The 25,149-nt window shown below is 38.0% G+C and overlaps 1 protein-coding gene across 1 annotated transcript in view; it reads left to right on the top strand.

Moving 5' to 3' along the window:
* Positions 1-2,510: 2,510 nt before the first annotated feature.
* The window catches only part of LOC124774974 (CKLF-like MARVEL transmembrane domain-containing protein 8), a 41,161-nt gene continuing 18,522 nt past the window's right edge, over positions 2,511-25,149 (top strand). Inside the window, exons 1-3 of the mRNA XM_047249711.1 lie at positions 2,511-2,663; positions 8,204-8,385; positions 18,805-18,978. Coding sequence (XP_047105667.1) covers positions 8,245-8,385; positions 18,805-18,978 — 315 coding nt within the window. The 5' untranslated portion in view covers positions 2,511-2,663; positions 8,204-8,244. The remainder of the gene's footprint in view (positions 2,664-8,203; positions 8,386-18,804; positions 18,979-25,149) is intronic.

Raw genomic sequence — 25,149 nt, 5'->3', positions numbered from 1 at the left:
TGAAAACAAATATTTTCCTAAGAAAAGAAAAATTCAGCTGCAGTCGCTCTCTGCTATAGTGCAGTTGTAGTTTGTTGCTCGTACAGTGCAGTGCATAGCCATGTATTGTAAGGTAAATTTTATTATTTTTATTGGCATGCCTGTGGTTAAGTCACTTGTCTGAGATGTTAACATGAATTTGTTTCAATCTTTTTGTGATTTGTCAGCACCAGTTGACCCAGATTTGTAATGTTCAATTTTTCATATAATGATCTTTATCAATAATATAAAAGATTTTCAGAATATAATTTTTACCAGTCAACAAAAAAAAGGAACGAATAATTTTGCCCTAAGTCGTTGCCAGTCCCAATCCAGTCATTTATTTAAATCTAAATATTTCAGAAATTTTCTCAGATCATAGTCATGGGTTCTTTATAATCAGACGACGAGCTGTGCAGCTGTGTCAATAAGCAAAGTCAGTTTTTCTAATAATTCAGATCTCAGACAAATGTTGTCCAGTATTAGTAGATAGGCCAGCATTGCACTAAGCTGTGCTATTTACGAGCAGTTATATAGACAGCGTTATCTGGCGACACCATCTTGAGGTAAGAATTTTTCAGTTTATTCAGATTGAGTTCACAGGGCCATGGCATATCGCTGCTTACGTCAAAATTTATGTTTTCATGAGTTAAGATATTAACAAAAAAAATTTATTTTTATACGGGAAGGTTACATGTATACCAAGCATACATGATCAAATTTGTAAAATGTGGTGATGCAAATAGACACTTCACAAATTACTGATGTTTAGAAATGCAATCACAGATCTGCGGCACACCTGAAATCACCCTTACTTTGGAAGACTTCTCTCCATTGCAGTGTTCTGTTATCTAGGAACTCTTCAATCCAATCACACAATTGGTCTTATAGTCCATATGCTCTTACTTTGCTCATTAAACTACTGTGAGGAACTGTATCGAACGACTTGCAGAAGTCAAGAAACGCGGCATCTACCTGTGAACCTGTGTCTATGGCCCTCTGAATCTCGTGGACGAATAGCGCGAGCTGGGTTTCACGCGATCGTCTTCTTCGAAACCCATGCTGATTCCTATAGAGTAGATTTCTAGTCTCCAGAAAAGTCATTATACTCGAACATAATACGTGTTCCAAAATTCTACGACTGATCGACGTTAGAGATATAGGTCTATAGTTCTGCACATCTGTTCGACGTCCCTTCTTGAAAACGGGGATGACCTGTGTCCTTTTCCAATCCTTTGGAACGCTACGCTCTTCTAAAGACCTACAGTACACTGCTGCAATAACGGGGGGGGGGGGGGGGGGGCAATTTCCTTCGCGTACTCTGTGTAAAATCGAATTGGTATCCCATCAGGTCCAGCGTCCTTTCCTCTTTTGAGCGATTTTAATTGTTTCTCTATCCCTCTGTCGTCTATTTCGATATCTACCATTTTGTCATCTGTGCGGCAATCTAGAGAAGGAACTACAGTGCAGTCTTCCTCTGTGAAACAGCTCTGGAAAAAGACATTTAGTATTCCGGCCTTTAGTCTGTCATCCTCTGTTTCAGTACCATTTTGGTCACAGTGTGTCTGGATATTTTGTTTTCGTCCACCTACCACTTTGACATAACACCAAAATTTCTTAAGATTTTCTACCAAGTCGGTACATAGAACTTTACTTTCGAATTCATTAAACGCCTCTGGCATAGCCCTCTTCACACTACATTTCGCCTCGCGTAAATTTTGTTTGTCTGCAAGGCTTGGGCTCTGTTTATGTTTGCTGTGAAGTTCCCTTTGCTTCCGCTTTTTTTTCAGACGGAATTCACATCTGAGATAGTTGTGCCCTTAACAGTCACATTCAGAACAAACTGTCATTAAGGATGCCATGACTATAAGACTGTATATGATGACAGTTTCTTTTTTTTCTTTTTTGCTGTGATGTAAGTAACAGAGGTAGCTTGAAAATGCCCAAGAGGGTGAAATTAGCCAATAGCTTAATCATGAAATATGATCTCAATTTTTTTTTTTTTTTGCTGTGATGTAATTAACAGAGGTAGCTTGAAAATGCAGAAGGGGGCGAAATTAGCCAGTAGTTTAATCCTGAAATAAAATGATTATCTCAAAAATAAAAACAACCTATACAGGAAAATCGACTTTCCTCAAAAAAGTTTCTTCTTAAATTGGTTTTTCCGACTTTTTCGTGTACCTTTTATTTCTTGCGGTTAACGTATTTCTGTTTTCGATTTAGACTACTTTCTCACTTTTTATACATACCATTTGCATGTTTTCGGCTAACTCTGCCAAATACAGAAGCCCGTAAAAATTTCACCAAAGTTTTCTCAACATCACAGGACGAAAAGCGTGGTGTCAATTTCCTACCCTCATTATTGTTAAAAAAGTTGCACACAAATCAAGTTTTACTTCTATGGAACGCATGAAGTCACTCTGTCCGTGGTAAAGTTATGTGACCCACCAAGAATCGCTGGTTTGTTTATGTCTTTCGTACTTCACTGGTTCGATGTCGTTTGGTAGGCGTCACCTATTTTGAGTGGTGATGCGCAGTGGGCGTTGTGTGTGCTGTCTTCGTGGGAGGGAAACAATCGATCTGCAAGCTGAAACCTTCCGTTACTAGTAGGACAGTCCTCTGTGTTTATCCGCTGTGTTCAAATAGTAAGTTATGCCGTAATTTACGTACACTTTCACACAGAGTGACCTAGATAATGTTTGCTACACGTAACTTTCAGACGCCCTAGTTTTATCCTCATCAACCATGTAGCTGTTGTTTAACTCACCATACAATTGAATATTTTGATAGATCGGGCTCAATGTTAGTAAGTTAACTTAGATTACTTAATTATACGTTTTCTAGAAGCCTTTCTGTTAAGTAGGTGTATGCATGCTTTGGACTTGAGTGTTAGATCTAGGTTAAATCTTGATTGTGGTGACAGACTGATCGTTAATGTAGCCCATGGTCTAGGCTAGGGCGAAAGATAATTTGGTTGTGAGTTGGCGAAGCCAATGATCGTGAATGCCAAGTAAAGGTTATCGCAACAGGTTGACTAATAGCGTAGCACTTTGCTTAAGATCATGGGGAATATTTAAACGGACTTTGCCATATTTAACACACTTTTCGCACAAACTAAAATTGCAAAATAAATTCAGAAAACTTGAATTAGCCTTTCGTGTATTTGGTTCTGATAGATTAAGAGAAACACTACCCTGTCCAAATGAAAACATCATGGCACATAAGAAATTGGAGATGTAACAAATGAACAGCTTTTAAATCTCGAAGAAGCCATTGAAATAGAACTAGCCATTACGTAAGTCAGTCGGAAATGCGTGAAAAGTAAACTATAACCCGAAACAGCAACACCGCATTACCGTATATAATTGTTTTAACGATGTCAGAAATTTGTACAGTGCTGTGTAAGGGAATCAATTCTGAACTGATGCTTATTGGGTTGTTGTATATTACTAGGTATTTCATAAATTTTATTTGGTTACCTTTTGACAGGTTTGGTTTCATGTTTGATTCATGATCAATATTTATGTACAGTGTCACAGTACCAAACTCTGCAAAATAATAGCTACCATCAACTCTTCACTTGCTTAGCTTTTAGACTGTGAAAGTAGACATATGCATAACTTCTTTCAATTTTTACCCTTAAGGTGGGTGCGGAATTGTAAATGATTCAATCTATCATGGCTGTGTTAGTTTATGCTCCTTCTCTTGGCTGAAAGATATTAACGACCCAATATCAGATAACTGCATTTGCCAGTCAAAACTTTAATTAAATGAAGAATGTAGAATTACAGTATTACACTTATCTCCTGGTTGTATGTAAGGCTCGTAGGCCATTACATGTGTCCCATGAAGTTGACTGGCAAGTTGCTCATTGCAGTAATGTACAGAGAAAATGGTATAACCAAGTTGCGGAAGACAGTCAGTGGCTTTTGAGCTAAAGAGAGGGGGGGTTCCTAAAAGTAGGAAATTGAGCAGCTGAGTTCCTCAACTCACCAGTATTTAAGAGAGATGCTGACTATGTTGGAATGTGAAGGCCAGCAAACATGATACAGTGGAACAGTTTGCTGTCCAGATACTGCACAGTGAAGAATGCAGACTCCACTTTGCTGTTTGGTATAAAGTTCTTTTAAAAAAAATCATTAAATGACAGCAAATTGCAGAGTTTCCTAGTGTGTGTTTAAGTGGATTGTTGTTGAAGTCTTGTTTCCTATTTCTATGGAAAGTGTCTTAGTTCAAATATGATAAACATACACATTCAGCCTTTACTAAAGGAATGTGAGACAATGAAGGAATAGCATTCATGTGTGTGGACTCTCCAGGTAGGAATATCAAAAATGTAGGAAAACACAGATTTCTACTTACCATTAAGAAGACACGTCAAGTTGCAGACGCACACAATTAACGTGTCCAACAGCTGTCTGTAGACAACATGGAACAAAATTCCAGATGCTTATGTGATCAGTCTCTTTCCCTGATAGTAATAAAGTTCTTAAATAGTGTCTTCTGTGTCTGCTGCTTGACAGGTGTTTTTTGTGGTTAATATTAATCTTTTCCTACATGTTGGTATTCATGTGTATGGAATATTTGTGGCACTGGATAGAGTAACTTCTTGATGAGGATAGATCTTTTGATGAATTTTAAATTCATCCTTATAGTGATCTATATATGAGTCTTCAATGGGTAGATAATGTGTGTTGCTGTTTGGCTACAGGTGCCTAAATATGCCTGGGAAATCATGGCATAGACTTCAAAGTACATCCCTGGCTTCAAAATTCCCAATATCTAAATTAATTGAATATCTGTGGGCTCTCTTCATTTGTAATGTTCACATCCAACAGCCTTGGATAAAGCTGTAGACAACAAGTAACATGATTTCAGGTACTTAAGGTGATCAGTCTCTCTCTCCCTGGTAGTAATAGTGTATGTGCTTATAAGGTATGGGAAAGAGGAGTGTGGTCACTTGTTAATAAGATATCTGAGTATTTCAAATACTATTGTTTTGATTGTTCTCATAAACAGGAAATGCCAAGATCAAATTTGTAAGCAAACATTTTAGTTTTTCAGACAATGTGGCACATTATATCTTTCTTAGGTGCTGAATTCCACTTGTTACTCCTCTTTAGTACTCCCAAAGTTACACATCTGGTGGCTTGCTTGATATAATTTTGAATATCTTGGGGTGGTAAAATTGAAGTTTGCAGTACCAGCTGTTGGTTGTGACCCATGTCAAGACAGTGGACACCTCTATTTCAAGCTTATACAGCTTGGCGACCACGACAACACTAATTACAGACACAAATAATACAGAAAATAATGCATCACAGGAAAAAGTTGAAACCAAGGATTTTGGGTGGGAACAGACTAAATATTTGACAATCCTATTAACGAAGACATTCCAAAACATACTAATGTAAAAATGAAGCAGACAGAATCCTCGGTAATCAAAAATCAACAATTAAAACAAAGAATATCATAAATTTCACTTGACTTACATAGTTAATACAAAGTCTACAGTATCACAAACCCAAAATTTGTCCATGTAGTTTTGTCAAGAATCTCACCTCATCAATGTGGGTAAGCCAAACTCCAAGATGCCTAGCAGCCATAATCAAACATATATAAGCAACAACCACCCCAAGATATCATAAATTGGATCCACACAAATTTTGATACACAAGAAATACGCAATTGTGCACATAAATACTTATACCATACATACTAAAATTAAAAAAAAGAGCATAAAAAGGTACTTACCAACCAAAGTCAGACGACACAAATCTAGTGAGACCAAAATAATGTCAACACAATATTTCAAATGCCCACTCTAGACTTTGCAGACAAGGAACCCCTCTGGACAGAATTTCATATATTGGTCAACAGACATTCCCACATACACTCGTCCATGGTCTGGGATGCAGCTACTTTGGTCAGTCTCATACATTATCAAAAACACAATACTTCCCACACTTGGCGTTTAAACTGAATAACTATAAGAATTTAATCATGGCCATTGTGTTGTCTCTCATTGTAGCATTCAGGGACCTACCTGTGAACTTCATTGTCATATGCATAACGGACATACATACCAACCATTAATCTCCTACCATAAGCAGCCTACTGTACTGATGATAAAAAAAACTATTGCCTATAATTCCAAACATTAAAATAACTAACAAACTGGCACAAACTCTCCCATTATTATTCTCACAAACAGCACACAATAAGCCCAATGAATCACTCACAAACAATTTAGAAAACAAACATCTCGTGCTAAAGTGCCACCACATTGGTCTACTTCAACATGCCCTCTGCAAACACTATCCATTTCAAATACGCTGTTCTACTGTGATGTACCAAACAACGCAGTTAAGTTGCGGGTCAAAGTGTATGCTTTGTTGCTGTGAACTTTAGTTCATTCCCTAGAGTCCATACAAGACTGAATGCAAATGTGATGTCATTTTGGAATGTTATGAATGAATGTACTCAGTTACTTTGTTGAGAGTGAGTGTGACATTGTCACCAACTGCTCAGTAAGCTTTGAAGGCAAGTGATTGAGGGTACGTCTGATATTTCCCTGGGGTGGGATTAGAAAGTCAGAAGACTGAAGAGTAATTAGTGATGCTTATAAATATTATATGGTGGTAACAGAAGCAGATGACGACAAATACATTTATTTATTTATTTAAAGAAATAATCACCGATTCAGAATGAGAAAGATTACTGGCAGAATTAAATGCAGTATACCATTAATAACATGAATAGAATGAAAAAAATTGCAAGAATTGGAGTAGTTCATGTTAAAATACTATTTTTCTGTAAGATACATTTACTAGTATCAAAATGTTAAGATACAGTTACGGACATGTTTTGACAATGGATTTCTTGAGCTTAGCATTACAGAGGAGAGAGAGAAAAAAAAAATAGTGAGAAACTCTCAAGAGAGGATATTGTTGAATTTGGACTTTGAATCTGTAGAAAGAAGGCTGATCTCAGTAGCATGTGAAGGCAAATTTAAATAGTCTCTAGCAAAATCTTTTGAAAAGTGCTGTCTGCATTGGAGCTAATTCACTTTTACTTCCAGCAATAATTAATTTTATAATTTTAGGAATGTTGTTATGGATTTGTTGTAGGTTTGCCAAGGGACAAAATCTGTGGATAATGAACAAAAAACTGTGAAATAGGTGAGAATGCAGATCTACAGAGAGAAATGGTTGATACAATCAGTAGAAATTCTGGAGCTGTGAAAGCTGACATATTGGTTATTCTTTAGCAATCATTTTGGAGCCTGATTATGTCAATTGTGTCTATATGTTTTCCCTTGAGGCACAAAAGCAATTACATGTTTTGATACATATGTACAATATGTGGGTTTAGTTATGTATACATGTGGGTGATTTCATGTTGATGGAAAAGTAATATTTTTAACCTGATTGTCTCAGATTTCTGTCAAGTTTGTTGCATTTCATGATCCAGTTAAGAGGTGAAAGACTACAAATTTGCAAAGCTGTATGACAATTGTGAGGACAGTTACAGGCGACCGAAGTTTGGAAAGTCTGTTAAATTTACACACTTGTTTCTCACCGTAAAAGTTTATAATTCAAATATATTGTATTGCTCCAGAATATTATCATGAATATGAAGACAGAACACTGAAGGAATCATGTCCAAAAAATTTTCATTTTTTGAAAAATTGAAGGAGTATTTTTTGTGATGTGAGAGGTGAAGGTCAGTAATTTGCATTTAACAATTCTTAGAAACCAATTATGTTGCACATAAGTATAAAGCTGTACTCGTTAGATTTTCAGTGATATAGGTTTCTTTGCTGTATTGGAATGAGTATGTGAATTACTCATTTGTGTTGAGGCAAGTACATGTAAATCTTTCACGATTTCCAAACATAGGTAACCTATACCTTACCTCTCAACTGTTGTATACCTCTACAGATTGACAGTTTTCCATCTCTTATCTGGGCCATTGAATGCTCCAAATTTGAGTAGGGCTCATTGAGCAGTGCATTGAGTTGACATGGAATTACCCATTTGTTAGTTCTGTAAACATGTGACATGTTCACATTACATTTATTTCTGAGTACTGTTTTTGGTTTATTGAATTTCTGTAAATATTCTTATTCTTTTTCATGTATGCTGTAAATAATTTTGGCACTTGGAAATATATTTTGTTGCAGTTGTGTATTTTGGAATTACTTCTGAAGAATTTTAAAAAAATATGGCTGATCCAGGATTTCCAAGTCAGCACGTGACAACAACAGGCACAACAACAGTTACAAATACAACTGTTTCACCAGTTATTCGTTTTGATAAAACTTATATCAAGACAACTCCGGGCATCTTGAAAGTGGCTCAGATAGTAAGTGCTTTCATAATTTAAAAGCTCTTACGCAATTTATATTGTTTGTCAAACCCAATATTGTAAATTGTCATGTGTAATCTTGTACCGGATTCAAAACGGATGCTTCCTTTAATATTGCAAAATTGCACAGCAGATAATTGTGGATAGTTCAGTGTTCCAAATTTGAACTCCCATTACATTTAGAAGAGATCTAAAAGAAATGCTGAATTAAAAACATGTAGTTCCTGCATGTTTCATTATATTTTAGCCTCCTAGTGCTGATTCGACATAAAGTAAGGTTAGTAAGTAATCCTAAAATGATCGTTACTTTGCATTACTATAGTGCTATAGCATCCATATCGCCGTTGTGTGTCATATTACATTTTAAGTGACTGTGCATTTCCTGATGCAATGGCTAAGAATCTTATATCCTTGTGTTAATGTGTATTGAAGGCAGTTACGTCCCTTTCACATGGTCAGACTACACAATTATTAGGAAATTATTGCTGTGACAAACAATAGTTTGTGTGAAGACAATGTTGGAAAATTGCACGTTTAGTTCAGTTGCTGGCACATCTACATCTGTACTCTGCAAACCACTCTGAGGTACATAGCAGACAGTATGTTCCATTGTACCAGTGGTTTCGGTTCCTTCCTGTTCTATTCACACATGGCATATGGGAAGAAAGATTGTTTGAATGCCACCAAGTGTTCATTAACCATTTTAATCATATCCTCACAATCAGTATATGAGCAATACATAGGGGTTTGTATTGGGTCCCTAGTGTAATAATTTTAAACCGGTTTTTGAAACTTTGTTAGTAGACTCTCAGGATAGTTTGTCTATCTACAAGAGTCTGTCCGTTCGGTTCCTACAGTCTCTCTCTGACACTCCCACAGGTTAAAGAAACCTGTGACAATTCGTGCTGTCCTTCTCTGTTCAGTATTCCACATTTGTCCTATCTGGTACGGATTCCACACACTTGAGCAGTGGTCTAGATCCGGCCGCATGAGTGATTTCTAAGGAATCTCCTTTGTAAACTGAATGCACATCCCGGGATTGTACCAATAAACATAAATCTACCACCTGCTTTACCCATGAGTGCACCTATGTGATCATTCCATTTCATATCCCTACAGTGTGTTACACTCAGATGTTTGTATGAGTTGGCTGATTCCAGCAGTGACCCCACTGTTTTACATTTCTGAACATTTAAACAAGTTGCCAATTTTTACACAACTTTGAAATCTTATCAAGATCTGACTGAATGTAGTACTTCATTATAGATAAGTGTATAATCTGCAAAGAGCCTTATTTTTATTATTAATATTGTCTGAAAGGTCATTAATATACAACATGAACAGCAATGGCCCCAATACCGTATTTACTCGAATCAAAGCCGCACCTGAAAAATGACTCGAATTTCAAGGTGAGAGAAAAGTTTTAGGCCGCACCTCCTAATCGAAACAAGTTGGTCCATCATAATACGAGACATAATTTAGGTCGAATGAATGATGATACAGCTACAGTAGTTTGGTTAGAGTCGTAAGCTTAGCAGTTAAGCTTTACCAGGTAGCCATTGCTATGCATCTGGCGCTCCGTCTGTATTTATACAGGTACCCTTCCTTTTTAAAGTGCTTCGTCTGGTTTGAATTGATTGCTTATTTTTCTTTGATCTGATAAGTGCCGTTCTTTGTTATAGGTGTTTACGTCACTCTAAGCTGAAAATACATTACTGTATTGTGCCATGCATTGTTTGTCGCTTTCTGATAAAGAGTGTTTCCGCCGGCCTGTCGCCGCTCGCCGCAGGGCTTGCTTTCGTGCACGGTACCGCCGCTGACAATAAAAAAATAAATAAATAAATAAAATAAAAAAGAGGAGTCGTCTCAATAGCGAAACAATGGCAAGAGACTGCTATTTGTTGTTACTTACACTGCTGCTTTCTTTGATAATGATCAACAAGAACGAAATAATACTGCGTATGATAGATGTTCTGAACAAGAGTTTAGTGAAAATTTTTCTCCGTTTGAAAATCTTTGCAGATGCCTATTTTAGTAAGTTACATTCTGCACCGAAATTAGTCATCTTAGATTTAAAAATCTAGTCATTTCCGTGCTTCATTTCTGACTGTATCACTATTAGGCATAAGAATAATACAAGTGTAAACATGACATGATGTGTATTCTTCCCTGTTTGCTGTTGTCTCACTCTAGTTTCGTAGTTTATTAGGCAGACAGGATTTAAATGAGATAGCTGCAAACACAAAAGAATACATGACAAAATGTTTTTATTCGTATTATACTTATGGTGAAGAGAATACTGCATGTGATTCACAATTCATAAAAGTTCCTATTAGCAACCATCTCTTCTCACAGGTAGGAAAAAATTCAGAACGTAGAGTTTACCATATTGACAAACATCCCAAACAGTCTTGCCAGTCGGATTTTCGTAGTACATTGAAATGCTGCTACATTCGAAGATGAACAGTACGGAATTTGTATTCTGGAATCATTCTGTATTTCCTTCATTGGATAATGCATGCAAATGCATTGGTCGAAACTCGGGACAGAGAAAAAAGCTCTTCTTCCACCTTTTTTTTTCAGAGGTTTTGGCGCCAGTACTTATCTTTGTGCGTGCAAAGCATGCCTGTGTAGCGCTACATATATTCGATGGCAGAAGTTAGTTCTGGCGGCACCTACCAACATTTTTCAGAACTTCCGCATACTTTGCACTTGATTCTCAGCCGCAGGCGGTTTTTTGGATTACAAAAACCGGAAAAAAAGTGCGGCTTAGATTCAAGTAAATACGGTACATTTCCTGGGGCATACCCGACGTTACTTCTGCGTCTGATGACTCTCCATCCAATATAATATACTGAGTCCTCCCTACCAAAAAGTCCTCTATTGAGTTAAAAGTTTCACATTTTACCCCATATGATCATACTTTTGACAATAAGCGTAGGTGCAGTATTGAGTCAAATGCTTTTCGGAAATCAAGAAATACTGCATCTACCTGACTGCTCCGATCCAAAGCTTTCGGTATGTTGTGAGAAAAGTGAGAGATTAATCTCACATGATCGATGTTTTTGAAATCCACGTTGGTTGACACTGAGTTGGTCATTCTGTTCAAGATGCCTCATTGTGTTTGAGTGCAGAATATGTTCTAATGTCAAGGATATTGGAAAGTAGTTTTGTGGATCACTTCTGCTACCCTTCATTTAGGTGGGTGTGACATGTTCCTTTTTCCAAGAGCTGGGCACTCTTTCCTTGCTAGAGGGATATATGATAGATTATTGTTAGAAGAGAGGCTAACTCAGCTGCAGGTTAGGTTTAGAATCTGACAGGGATTCCATGGGGCCCTATAGCTTTGTTCAATTTTAATGATTTCAGCTATTCCTTAACACCACTAATACGAATACATATTTCATTCATCTTTTCAGTGGTACGACGATTAAACTGGAGCAATTCTCCTGGGTTTTTCTTTGTAAAGTAACATTTAAAAACAAAGTTAAACATTTCAGCTTCTGTTTTTCTACCCTCAATTTCAGTTCCTGTCTCATGCGCTAGGAACGGGACACTATCTTTCATGCCACTAACAGCCTTTACATGTGACCAGAATTTCTTTGGGTTTGCATTGCTCCCTTGACAGCCAAACACGTTTCATTCAGCATCTCTGTATTGATAATCCTATGCTTTGCTTTACACTTATTATGCACTTATCTCTATTTCTTTAAGAGTTTCTTCACACTGACTGTTAAATGGAGGTTCCCTCCCATTATAAACTGCTCTACTGGGTACATACCTATCCAGTGTTAGGTCAACTATTCTTTTAAGCTTGAGCCAGAGTTCCTGTACATGCTCCTGCCCTGTGCTGAAAGTTTCTGTCCTTTGTACTTTTTGTAATATTGTTGCCACATCTGCATCATGGTCAGTGATATCAGTTCAGAGGAGTCAGGTCTATTTGTTGCCATTAAATCCAATATATTTCCATCATGATTGAGGTTGCTAACTATCTGTTGTAGGTAGTTTTCTGAGAAGGCATTTATTACTGTTTCACAGGGTGTCTTATCATGCCCACCACTAACAAAGCTGTAATTTTCCCAATTAATTGTTGGGTGTTTAAAGTTTCCACCAGGGATTACAGTATGATTGGAGACCTTATGTGCAAGGGAACAGAGATTTTCTCTATAAAGTTTTCAGTTGTGTCAGGAGAAGTGTCTGGTGGATGATACAAGGATCCAATAATCATTTTATGCTCATCCCTGATGCTGAGTCTTGTTCAAATGGTCTCACAGGCAGCTTTAATTCTACCTTAGTGGAGTTGAGTTTCTTCTCTACTGAGACAAATACACCACCTCCATTTTTCCATTTGCCTGTCCTTTTGATATACGCTTAAATTTTCCCCAAAAATCTCACTATCAGTTTCAGGTTTCGACCAGCATTCTGTTCCTAGTATTACGTGAGCTTCGCTGCTTTTCGTGAGCGCTTTAAACTCTGGCACTTTGTTGCAAATGCTTCAGCAGTATTCCATTAAGATTTTAATACTTTCTCATGTGGAAGGCATTTCGTTCAATCTTAGACTGATATCCTGGATTTCCTACAGCTGTTGTTGTCTGGACTGGATGGAGTCACCTAATCTAAAGAGAAAAAAGCCTGTGTGCACCGTCACACACAGTCAGCTACCTGAGGAGCACCCTCTGATGTGTAGTGAACACCAAAGTACAAATTGTTGGATGTATCTGTTGCCATGCTTTTCTGCTGATATGAATGGCCGTTTAAAGTGAAAAGCACCACCAAGCCATGGAATTCAGTGCAGTTATGATGCAGGCTTCAGATGTAAGTGTGCATTATGCCCAGGGTTCTTGTAAATTAACCTGATAAAAAAAGGAAGAGTTTTTAATTTTTTTAACCACCCACCATAAAACCCAACTATACTTAATTATGTAAATTTGTCATACAAAATACCACTGAGCAAAGTGGTGCAGTGGCTAGCACACTGGACTCTCGTTCGGGAGGACGATGGTTCTATCCCGTGTCCGGCCGTCGTGATTTAGGTTTTCCGTGATTTCCCTAAATGCCGGGATGGTTCCTTTGAAAAAGGCACGGCCTACTTCCTTCCCCGTCCTTCCCTAATCCGACGGGACCGATGATCTCGCTGTCTGGTCTCCTCCCCCAAACAACCCAACCCAAAATATCACATGGTTGGTCTTACACAAATGAAAAAGAGCCTTCATTTATTGAAGGAAACTATTTACTATCTCAAGAATTTATTTTATTGTGTTTTAACATACTTTGCAATATAAGAAACGTAGCTAAATAAAATTTACACTTCAAGAACAACACTTATTTGATGTAGAATCGCAATGACTGTAAAGTACAGTTTACTACTGTCTGGAAGTGTGTAGGAATATATCTTCACTAATGTCTCAGGTCTTTTTCTTCTAAATTGTTTCTTGTTTTTGACCAAAAAAGCCGGAAGGTGGAAAAGATTCTCTCCATGTATGCAGTTCTGGCAGGGCAAAAAAGAGGCACTAATAAAGTAGCAGTAAAATGGGTTAGTGTTTCAAATGTATTAATATTAAGAATTTAAATTGAGCTATTTAATCGTCAGTATGAAAAAGAATTAAAAAATCCAATTTTATCCATTTGGTTGGATTTTTAAAAACCACCATGTATTTCTCAACCCTGGTTACTCCACAACAGGTAGAGCGGCCTGAAGAAAGTATAGAAGGGGCGAATCTAATGTATGACAAGCGAAGGAAAAACTTTCCTTTGTGCAAGATAAGAGAAGAGATGGTAGGCATATCTCACAATAAATAATCCAATTGAAGCCCTTTCGATACCACAAGGGTCTAAATATGCCACAAGGAGAATTCCATGTGAAAACTGGGTTCTGTTTGTCTGTCTGTCTGTACAGAGAAATGGCCTTGCTTTCCAGTTAAGTATTATGCTACAGAGAATGCCAACAGATTTAGACGAGAAACTAGTTAGCTTCCAGTGGTACGTCATCCATTTGCGAAAGTCACTCGTTGTCTGTTCTTCATATTGGCGTCCTGATGAAATGCCAGTATTTTTTGACGTGCCAAGCAATATGATAGTAAACATGAAGGGGGCAAAAGGTATCCCATTAAGAGGAACCAGGAATGAAAAAAATAGGATAACTATGATGTTAGCTGTCACAGCCAATGTTACTGCTTTGTGTCATTCTGAAGAGAAAGACTATGCCACCAAGAAAATTAGTGATTTGTTGTCAGGAAAAGGGCTGGATGAGACGCGACTGGTTCTTGACTGTTTGTCTAGTGTTTGGAATCGCAGACCTCAGGCATTGCTTGCTAAGAGAGCTATACTAATTTTGGATGCTTTCAAGAGACATCTAACTGATGAAGTAGAAGATAAACTTGCTGCACTAAAGGCAGACCTTCTGTAGGTAGAATCTTGCTTCGTGGTCCTCTGTATTATAAGAATCTATCAAGGGGTTCAGCAAAAGCTGCATACCAAATACTCTGTATGGCAGTGAGGATGCTGTACTGTCGGATGAGAGTGAAGAAAACGGTGGGAGTGAGTGATGAGTTGAGCACTGGTACCGATAGCGATGAGAACAAATAAGACAAAATATGGTACTGCCAAGTAAGGGGCCAGTATGCTGCATCATATGTTAGAGCAATGTGTACAGACGTGCAAGTACAAGTAAATGTTATACTTTTTCTCCTCTCAAATACATGCATGGCATTGGGCCAACATGGTAAAATTTTCCGCATATAGGAAATGCTTATATAATGCTTGTAAGCTTCCCTTAATGTGTAGGTAAAACTAAAGGTAGGCCGGCCGGTGTGGCCGAGCGGTTCTAGGCGCTTCAGTCTGGAACTGCGTGACCACTACGGTCACAGGTTCGAATCCTGCCTCGGACACAGATGTTTGTGATGTCCTTAGGTTAGTTAGGTTTAAGTAGTTCGAAGTTCTAGGGGACTGATGACCTCAGATATTGAGTCCCATAGTGCTCAGAGCCATTTGAACTAAAGAGAATTTGTTGAGAAATAATTCCTCTGCCAGCCGCCACAAGGAATCCAGTGTGTGTGTGTGTGACCTTGTTTGAATCAAGCTGGTTCATAGTGTGCATGAAGGGGCAGACAGTGCAAGCTTACACTAAGCCTTGGTGTTTCTGTTCAGTACCAGACAACTGCACGGAGACAGTTTGCGAAAATTAATAATTGCTTTTAATAAGTGATGAGGATTCATTGACTGAAAAGTTCTTTGAATCTGAAAACTATGCTGTTTATTTAGTAAGAGAAAGAAATGAAATTAAGTGTCCTTTACAAATTTGTAAGCATTTAATATAATTGTTCTAATAGTTCATAGAATTGAATTGGTGTGCAATAAAATTCAGCATTTCGGAACACATGCAAAATTTCTCTCCACAATTCATGTAACACAAAATACTGATCTGTCATAACAAAAATTAAAATAACGAAATGCTGCTAAACAAGTGCTATAGCCATACAATCAACTGAAATATAAGTTGAAGTTCCAAAGTATCAAGACTAAAAAGTCCAGGCAACTACAAAACTGGCTTATAGTACTCCAAAGTGAGTCGGAAACTCGCACAGAGTTTTCTAAAACTGAAATCAGTAGTGAATTTATGAAGTTCGGAACACACAAAATATTTCTACCATGTGAAACTATGCAAACTCATGTTCTTCATAACGTAAGTTATTCAGACTGATTGACCAATTGGAACTGAGTGATCCAACATGTTCTTGGGAAAACAGTGTTTTGGGTGGTTCAAAAAATTCAAAAGTGGTGATTTTGATGTGGAAAAACGATGAGTGCAGAAACTACAAAAGTTCGAAGACAACAAATTGCAGGTCTTATTAGATGAAGATAATACTCAAACTCAACAGGAACTCTCAGAACAATTGAATGTGATGCAGAAATCTATTTCTCTTCGGTTGAAAGGTTTAGAAAGTGGGAAAATGGGTTCTGTATGAAAAAAAGATAGCAAGCAAATCGAAACAAAAGTTGTGAAATGCTACTTGCCAGATACAAAAGAGACTAGTTTCTCCAACAAAAAGTGACAGGTGATGAAAAATGGATATATTTTAGAATCCTAAGTGTCATAAATAGTGGGTGAATCCAGGCAAACGATCGGCATCTACTGCAAGACCAAATTGCTGTGGAAAGAAGACAATGCTGTGTGTTTCATGGAATCAGAAAGGTGTCATCCATTATGAGCTCCAAAAACCTGGTGAAACCGTTAACACTGATTGCTGCTAACAGCAAATGATCGAGCATTAAGTGAAAAACAACTGGATTATGGAAAAAGGCAACAGTCATATTGCTCCATGATAAAAGCCCTGTCACCCACAGCAAAATGGGTCAGGGAAATGATAGAGGTGGTCAGTTGGGAAATACTAGGGCATGCAGCTTATTCTCCAGGCTTGGCTCCATCCGATTATCCCTGTTTGAATCACTGGGACACGTTCTCGCTGAACAACACTTCAGTTTGTATGAAATGTACGAAAATGGCTTGCTGACTGGTTTGCTTCAAAGGAAGAACTGATTTTTTGGTGTGGCATTCATAGCCTGTTGGAGAGTTGGGAGAAATGTATAAGTAGCAATAGAGATTATTTTGAATAAAATATTGTTTATCTGTTTTAAGCAACAGACATGTAGTTATTACAACCAAATTCCAGTTTCATACTTCTACACCTGGTACACATCATAGCCAGCAGATTGTCTCAGGTGTTTCATAGACAAATAATTTTGGGGCACCATTTAAATTTCACACAGAAAACACTTCAGTAACGGACCTCAGTATGAGCCTTTTAATGTTGGTCACACTCAGACCTTTCAAATGAACATAAAATATAAGATATGTAAATAAGATAAAATTCTGACAGGTATGGCCACCTCAACTTGTGCTTTCAGCTGCAACCACTCTTGCAATCCAGGTGGCACAAAATTTAGATAACAGGCAATTTATGATTGGTCAGTTAGTTTTGTTAGTAATGACTTAGAGCTACTGTTTGAGTATGTGATGACGAAGGTTAGGTATAGGTTGTTACAGATCTGCTTTCATAATGTCTTCTGCATTGATTAATATTCTGTGTCAATTAAAGTGGATTTTGGTCATATGGGTGAATTCAAAGGTGCAATGAATTCATCTAATTGATACAGAGCATTTTTGGTTTGTAGTTTTAACATAGGTTGTCAGGAACATATTGATTGGTTTTATAGCAAATATGCAGCAGTTTGCATATGGCAGTTAGAAGGGCTTGCACAGCTACCAGACAGTACCTTCATCCGTCTATCAACATATGAGAATTCATCTTCATTTATGTTCCACCTCTTGGAAGTTCCCACTACTGTTAGCATATACCTGTCCTTGGTTGAAACTTAATGGGCGCTTTTGTTTTAAAACACTTGTCAACCAGTGACTGACAAGTGAAAAGTGCCCTGAATAGGTAGCCAATGAAACACAGTTGTTACTCATTCATATTTAGATACAGTCTTTCACCTTGTCACTTTATTTTCTGTAAACTTAAAAGTGCGTGTAAATAGTCTTTGGGCAAGATACAACATAGTGAACTGATTCTTATATTTACTTGGATGTTCCGTGGTTCCCACTGGACCAGTCAGATTGTGTGAAACTTTGCACTCATTCCCTCTGTATTTATTTTAATTTTGCCAGATTGCTTGATGAAGGGTAACTTTCCTTAAGCTGAAGAAATTTTGAAGATAACCAATTACAAAATGTAAATATACTCAGTCCAGTCATGCTAATACAACCACTGTTAGAAGCCTGAATATAACCACCTTTCGCAGCACAGACATGCAGGAAGATGGTTAAAGTAGTTCTGGAAGGTAATGACAGGCGTGTGGAGCCAGGCCAACTCCAGTGCTATGGCCAGCTGTGCTATTCTTGGTTGAAGATCCAAGGCACAATCTTCCCAATTGAGGTGATCCGCCAGATTCTTGATTGGGTGTAAATGTGGGGAGTCTGGTGCCCAGGGAAGTGTGTTAAACTCATTCTGTTGCTCTTTGAACTACACTGCAACTTATGACACAATGCATTACCCTGCTGGCAGATGCCATTGTGCCTAGGAAAAAACGAACTGCATGTAGGGGGTGGACATGGTCCCCAAGGATACCTACATACTTGGGTTGATCCATTGTGCCTTCCAGAATGAAGAGATCACCCAGGGAATGCCATAAAAACATTCCCCATACCTTAAGGTTCCCTCTTCTGGCCTAGACCCCTCTGAAGATTGTCGCAATCATACACGCCAATGGCCATCTGTCCATCTGACATTTAGCTTGTTCTAGTTGTTAGGCAAGAAAGTGTGCTTCTATAAGTACAGTTCACTTCATATACTTAAGTAGTGTTAAGAGCCTGTTACAGTTTTAAAATTTGCTCTAACAAGTTATCTTCTTTTGCAGATTTTCAATCTGATTGGTTTCATATGCATCTCGGTATCTTACCAGTGGTGGCAGTCACGTGGTGGCTGGTTTAATACAGTCTCAATGACAGGATTCTGGTTCACGGGGATTATGCTGCTGTTTTACTTGTTTCACGTCATTGAGAAGTTCTACAAGGTTCCATGGCTAAAAATTGTAAGAACATGTATTAATCTCTTTGTCGTTGTTCAGTGTGTGTATTACTAAATTTGAAAAATGGTTTTAGCAAAATGTTCCAGATCACAAACTGCACTTCTCTTTACATTAATGTGTGAAGTTCTTATAATACAAGCATTCATACCCACATTGTACCGTGACAATTATTGTAACTAAAATAACTGATAGGTGTTAGTTCAAGGCCGTCTTGGATAATTGTGTAACATAGGATGCTCTCTAAGAAATTAAGTCTCCATTGCCAATTGATTATTTGTGATCAGGTGTTGAAATGTTTCCCAGGTTAGGACAGCCTTTTATCATACTGCAATTGAAATGATACTGATGAAATTTTTCAAGGAATCAATATTACGAAGCATTTTGTAACTGAAGCTGGGGTTGTATAAGAACTGACCATGTAATCATATGTTATGTCATTGACTACAAGCGGAAGTAGGAGCTCAAACCATTCATTAGAGGGGCTGGACAACAGTGTAAGTCTCTAATTTCATTGTAAAGTGCTGTACATGACAAAGATTTCTCAATTACACGTTCATTTTTGCCATGTTTTGCAACACCTCTAGCATTCTAAAGTGATTCACTGCTCACGAGAAGCATCTCGGTAACAGTTTCAACACAAGCTAGAGGTCGAATCTCTAGATCTTTCGTTGTAGTAGAAGTCTTGGAGGGCCGTTTACCTGAAGCTCTGAGTGTGCTTTCATGTGATGGCTTGAAATGATTCTCACTTACTTGTTTTCTCTAAGACGCTTGTCCCAGATATTGTCCTCTGTAAGGGCTATTGCCCTTGAAAACAGACTAGAGAGTGTTGTTTAATGCACTACATGCAATTTACCATAGTGTCTTGTTCCATAAAATTTTGGGGGAATTGCTGGATGTCTGCATCTTCTTGGCATGATATTTCAGTGTAGTCTTTTCTGGCCACCTTCAGGTTAATACTGATGAAAATGCACTGATCTCGTGCATTTAAGAGCCTGCTCGTGCACGTGTGGTGTATGCAGCTGTTGTTGTGCATGTGCTGCTAGAGCAAATGCTTTTCTGGTACAACTCTTTGTGCTCACCATGGTGAAAGCTCATCTCATCAGTATCAAATATATTGTCTTCCCACTGTAAAACATAGAACGATGCCAGCTATGCAGAGCATGAAGTTTTTCAGTGACCTGATTTTATGCAGAAGTTGATGAGCAACTCTGACAATTGTCTATTTGAACTGATTCACTGATGATGATGCAGCTTGAAAAGTTTGACTTATGGGTCAAAATTTTTGTTTTTGTGTTTCATCAAATGCCCAGTAGCTATAAAATGTTCGGCCATAGCAGGCTTAATGGCTTGCAGAAGGTGAATACATCACTGATGTCCTACAGTGCGCTTCTGCAATGTCATTTGCCCTATATAAGATTGCCACTTTTGCATGGAATCCTGTAAGTACCTACCGTGTGCAACTGTGTCATCTTTGACATATCTCAAAAGTGCTGAGATTTTGGAAGGATGATGAAAGATTACTTATTCTTCTTAATATTCTGCCTATTTTTGCTGAAACATTTCCTACATGTGGTAGATAAGCAGTTGCTTTGATGAGCTCATCCTCATCCTTGTTCTGTTCTTTGTATGCCTGTAATGCTCTGTACGTGCTGAGATGTATATTCATTCTTCAGAAATACACTTTACGGATGTTAGAGTTCGATTTGCAGATTATTAGTATCTGAGATTGAAAGGCATTCTTAAAACCTTAATTCACTGAGCCCATACTTTTGCCAGATGGTGGAGATTAGTAGCTTGTAAGTAAAGGTCTGTATGAATTGGTTTTCGAAATACAGAATGCCCAAAGTGTACTCTTACCATTATGTCGCAATTAAGATGTTTAAAAGCAGTAACCAACCATCTTTCTCAATCTCCATAGTAAATATTATGTTTTCATGTATGGAGTTGAGATTTTGAAGGAACTCTAGGAGACTGTCCAAACCATGAGGACAAACTATAAAAGTGTCAGTATATTGCCAAAATACTGTTGGTTTTAAAATACATAGCTGAGGTAAGTGCTTGCTCCTCCAAATCTTCCATAAAAAGATTGGCCACAAGAGGAGTCAAAGGGCTCCCCATGCTGACACCATCAGAGTGTCTAAAAAAACTTGTTCATTAAATAAAGTGTGTTGAGGAGAGAGTGTGCTTGACCATTACTGCAATGAGTCACAAACCTGTTAACAGTGAGATGTAGTGAATCCACATTTGTAAAAAGAAAAGACATTGAAACTGATAAAAATGTTGCTTTCCAGCTTAAGCAACTGAAATGTGCTGATAAAATGTATTTGGTCACTTACGTACAATGGGTTTAAGTAAAGGTGCCACATACTCGGCCAAATCATAGCTGGCTGCTCCTGTATCGTTCAGTGTAGCACGTAAAGACACACCTTTGTGGATCTTGGGCAGTCCATGCAGTCTAGGTGGAACTGAATTATTTGGTTTCAGCCTCTTACTGACCTCCTTTGGCAGGAAACTGTTAGATGAAAGTTCTGCTTTTCGCATCACATGGTAGGATCATTATAGATCTTGTGATAAGCTGATGCACACAATAAAACATCGATTTTGATATGCCTCCTGTGACGTCAGCACAATACAATTACCTTGCTCTAGCTCGCCTACTGCCGTATCAACATCTGCTCTTGAGTTTTGGAGGGTTGTCTTCCCCATAGGTGAAATGTTGCTTTTCAGTGGTGTGGCTCTAGTCAGAATACAGCGAGACTCCAGACAAATTTCCTCTGTTGTGTCTGTTGCAAGATGGTGCACAGTCTCTTCGATGGTACTGATTAATTCCTTTAGTGAGGTGACATAAGTTAAGGAGCAATATTAAAACTGCATGCAAACATAGACATGGTAGCTTCATCTAAAGACTTCCCCATCAAGTTGATAATTGTTGAATAGAAACATCTTGTTGCACCCATGTTGAAAATGTCAGTCTGTCTTTGTAGTCTGCCTCGTTGTGGCCTTTGTGTGAATCCAGACCACTTTGGCCCATGACGAAAAAATCTTTAGATGACTTTAATACTTAAAATTGTTCTAAATGACTAATGATTCTTTCTCTTTTTCTGCATCCAAATTACTTTCATCAGAAAGCTGATGCTACTATGTGGAGTGACAAATCACTACTGTATACAAATTAGCAAGTCAGTCATATACTAATGTTACCATGTTTATTTGGTTAAATTGAATTTCAGCTAATTACATCTACTTTTTAATGAAAACTAATATTAAGATACTAACTGTGGCTGATGCTCTTTCAGAACTATTGATTTATTACTTTACAAGAGAGTTGATGTGGTAAGATGCTGAAATTATCGAAGGTTTACGGTTAAATCCCAGACCAGCCTTCCTGATTAATATCCATCGTTTCCCTAATCACATCAGATGAAAGCTGGGAAGTGTTCATGGGCAAAGTAATGGGGATTCCTTCCTTGATCCTTATTGGCTCCAAGTAAGTACTCCATTTCTAATAACCTTGGTACTTTCAAAACTTTGTACTGATCCTCTCCTTTGTAGCCCATTCACCAGTTTAATAGATAATGTCTTCAGTAATAAAGCATGTGTATGGGAAGGGAAGCACTTGACATGTGTGAGACTCTTTGGTTATCAAATGCAGATAAGTGGAAGCTAGAACTAAAATAAGTAATTTTACTGTTGAAGAAATTGTGACGTAATGGCTATCTTGTTGAAATAGTAAATAATTTTGTAGAAGATTACTTGCAAACAGTTTAGCTTTTTGTTATCATAAGCATTTAAATATGAAATGAAAACTTCCATCTCTCATTTCACCTAGTGAAATTTTCCTGCAAACTGTATGCTTTTGCGGCGTGGTATTTGGGGCAGATATTGACCAATTAATATAAAAATGCAAGTTGATTATTTATTTTTTTATTTTTTTTTTGCGGGGGGGGGGGGGGGGGGGGGGTTGTTGAACCTCAGACTAGCCTTCTTTCACATAAAGAATTATTAGAAATTCCATGCAAGATAGGAAACCTCATCCCCATTTGTTGAGTGTTGACTGAAAGGAAATGCAAAAATGAATTTCTCAGCTGTATTGGTCATTTTAAAATAAAAGATTCAAACTGGTTTAATCTCACTTTATAACTATGTGAGATATATGTTCAAAACATTAGTGAGTGAAAGCTAGAGAATTCTTCTGGAACAACTGTATGAAGAAATACATGTAGTACTTAAAAAATGAGCACAAAATAGTTTTCAGTGCTGTATGGAGACCATTTTCAGAAACAGTGAACATGTTTTTGAAATGCTTCCGAAACTAGACCAGTACATTGCATAGTCAAAAACATGAAACAGTTCTAATATTTGGGTTGTACATTGAAAAGTTTTCGAATGTCAAAGCAGAAACAGCCTTGTCTTTTTTCTTACTATCTTAGATGACAAAATTAAAATTCTGGTTAGCCACTTTCTTCTGCGCTTTGCATGAGGACTAGACTAGACAAATGTTTCTTCTTTTATTAGTTAAATCAAAAAAGTTCAAATTTCATAGATTGGCTAACAAAAGAGTTAACAGCACTCCTTGTGGCAACCAGTGTTAATCCTACTGCTGTTTCCACGATGGTCAGGACATTAAGGAGCCTAACATGTTTAAAATTGGGCTCGTCAGTTCCCAATATGGTTAAGTCTGGAGACACCAACTGATCCTGATAATTTCTGTTTTTATGCAGTAGAATCATGATCATCTTACAGTAGAATTTCATTCTTTTGGTGCTTAGCACACATGTTTATAACCATCACAGCTATGGTCTTCAAAGTCCAAAAAAACTGAATGCACAATATGACAGTACAAGCAGAGAATGTGTTAATGAAGGAACATATGAAGCAGTTTGGTGTGCGATGTAGACTAATAATATAGTGCAGTTAGATGGTCATTCAGTTTCTGATATGTTATAGTGAAAACATAATACAAATGTTGGTGCTTTTGGAACTTCAAGGTAGTGGTAAAGTGTCACAATATTGTTGATGAGATTTCGGGATTGCAGCCGGATCATGTTGACTCCTTGCCACGATATTTCGGCTGGCAATCGTCCAGCCATCTTCAGGTGAGTGTCCGTCACTGGAGACTGCAGGTTCCCAGAGTCAACTTAGAGCAAAAAATTGGCACGAAAATGTGTGCACATTGGCCTCCATGACAGGAGTGCCCTCTATGGAAATCCGCGCCCTCTGGAGCTACTGTTCTATCTGCGGTGCACAGGCGCATGAGCTTGGTGAAAACTACATGTCCGCCCTCTGTCGGAATGCACGCACGATACGCTAAAAGCTGACGTCGGATGTCGCCAAACGTGTCATTATGAATAAATTGTCTTCTCTCAGAGGAAATTAGAGATATCACCGGGTCCCAAGCCTTGTCCAGTTGAAAACCACCATCACGATTTATAAGATTTTGCGCTAGGCGTATCTCCACAGATTCTACAGTTACTGAATCCCATAAAGTTTTCGCTGGGGCCAAGATTTTCGTGGCAGAAAAATCCATAACATGTCCTGTAGTAATACAATGCTCAGCTACTGCCAACTCATTGGGCTGTGAAAGGCGAGTGTGCTGTTAGTGTTCAACATACCTTTCATGTACTGTGCATGTCGTCTGACTGATGTAAGCTTTGCCACACTGGCAAGGAATTTTATAGATCCCGGCCTTCCACAGAACCAGATCCTTCTTTACTGAACCAAGAAGGGCACTAATCTTTGCTGGTGGCCGGAAGATTATTTTAACTTTGTTTCCTTAGAATCCTGCCTATTTTAGATGAAAGGTTGCCGACGTATGGAAGGAACGCCCTGGACTTGAATAGCTCCTTATCTTCGTGATTTTGTAGGTGGTCATGTTTCTTCCTTCGTAGCACTGTTCTAATCTGATGTGGAGAGTAACCATTTCCTCTGAACACTCGACTCTAAATGTTCCAGCTCCTTTGTAAGGCTGTCTCCATCAGAAACAACATGAGCCCGGAGCACCAAAGTTCTTAGGATGCCGGTAGTTTGTGCAGGATGATAACTCGACACTAGCAAGTAAAGGTCCGTATGTGTTGGCTTACGGTAGACAGAATGCCCTAATGACCCATCCACTCTTAGTAACCAAGACATCCAAAAATGGCAAGCAACCATCCTTCTCTATTTCCATCGTAAACT

The sequence above is a fragment of the Schistocerca piceifrons genome, chromosome 2, assembly GCF_021461385.2.
Source record: "Schistocerca piceifrons isolate TAMUIC-IGC-003096 chromosome 2, iqSchPice1.1, whole genome shotgun sequence".
In the NCBI taxonomy this organism is placed as follows: Eukaryota; Metazoa; Arthropoda; class Insecta; order Orthoptera; family Acrididae; genus Schistocerca; species Schistocerca piceifrons.
This window is presented reverse-complemented; position numbering and strand designations above follow the sequence as displayed.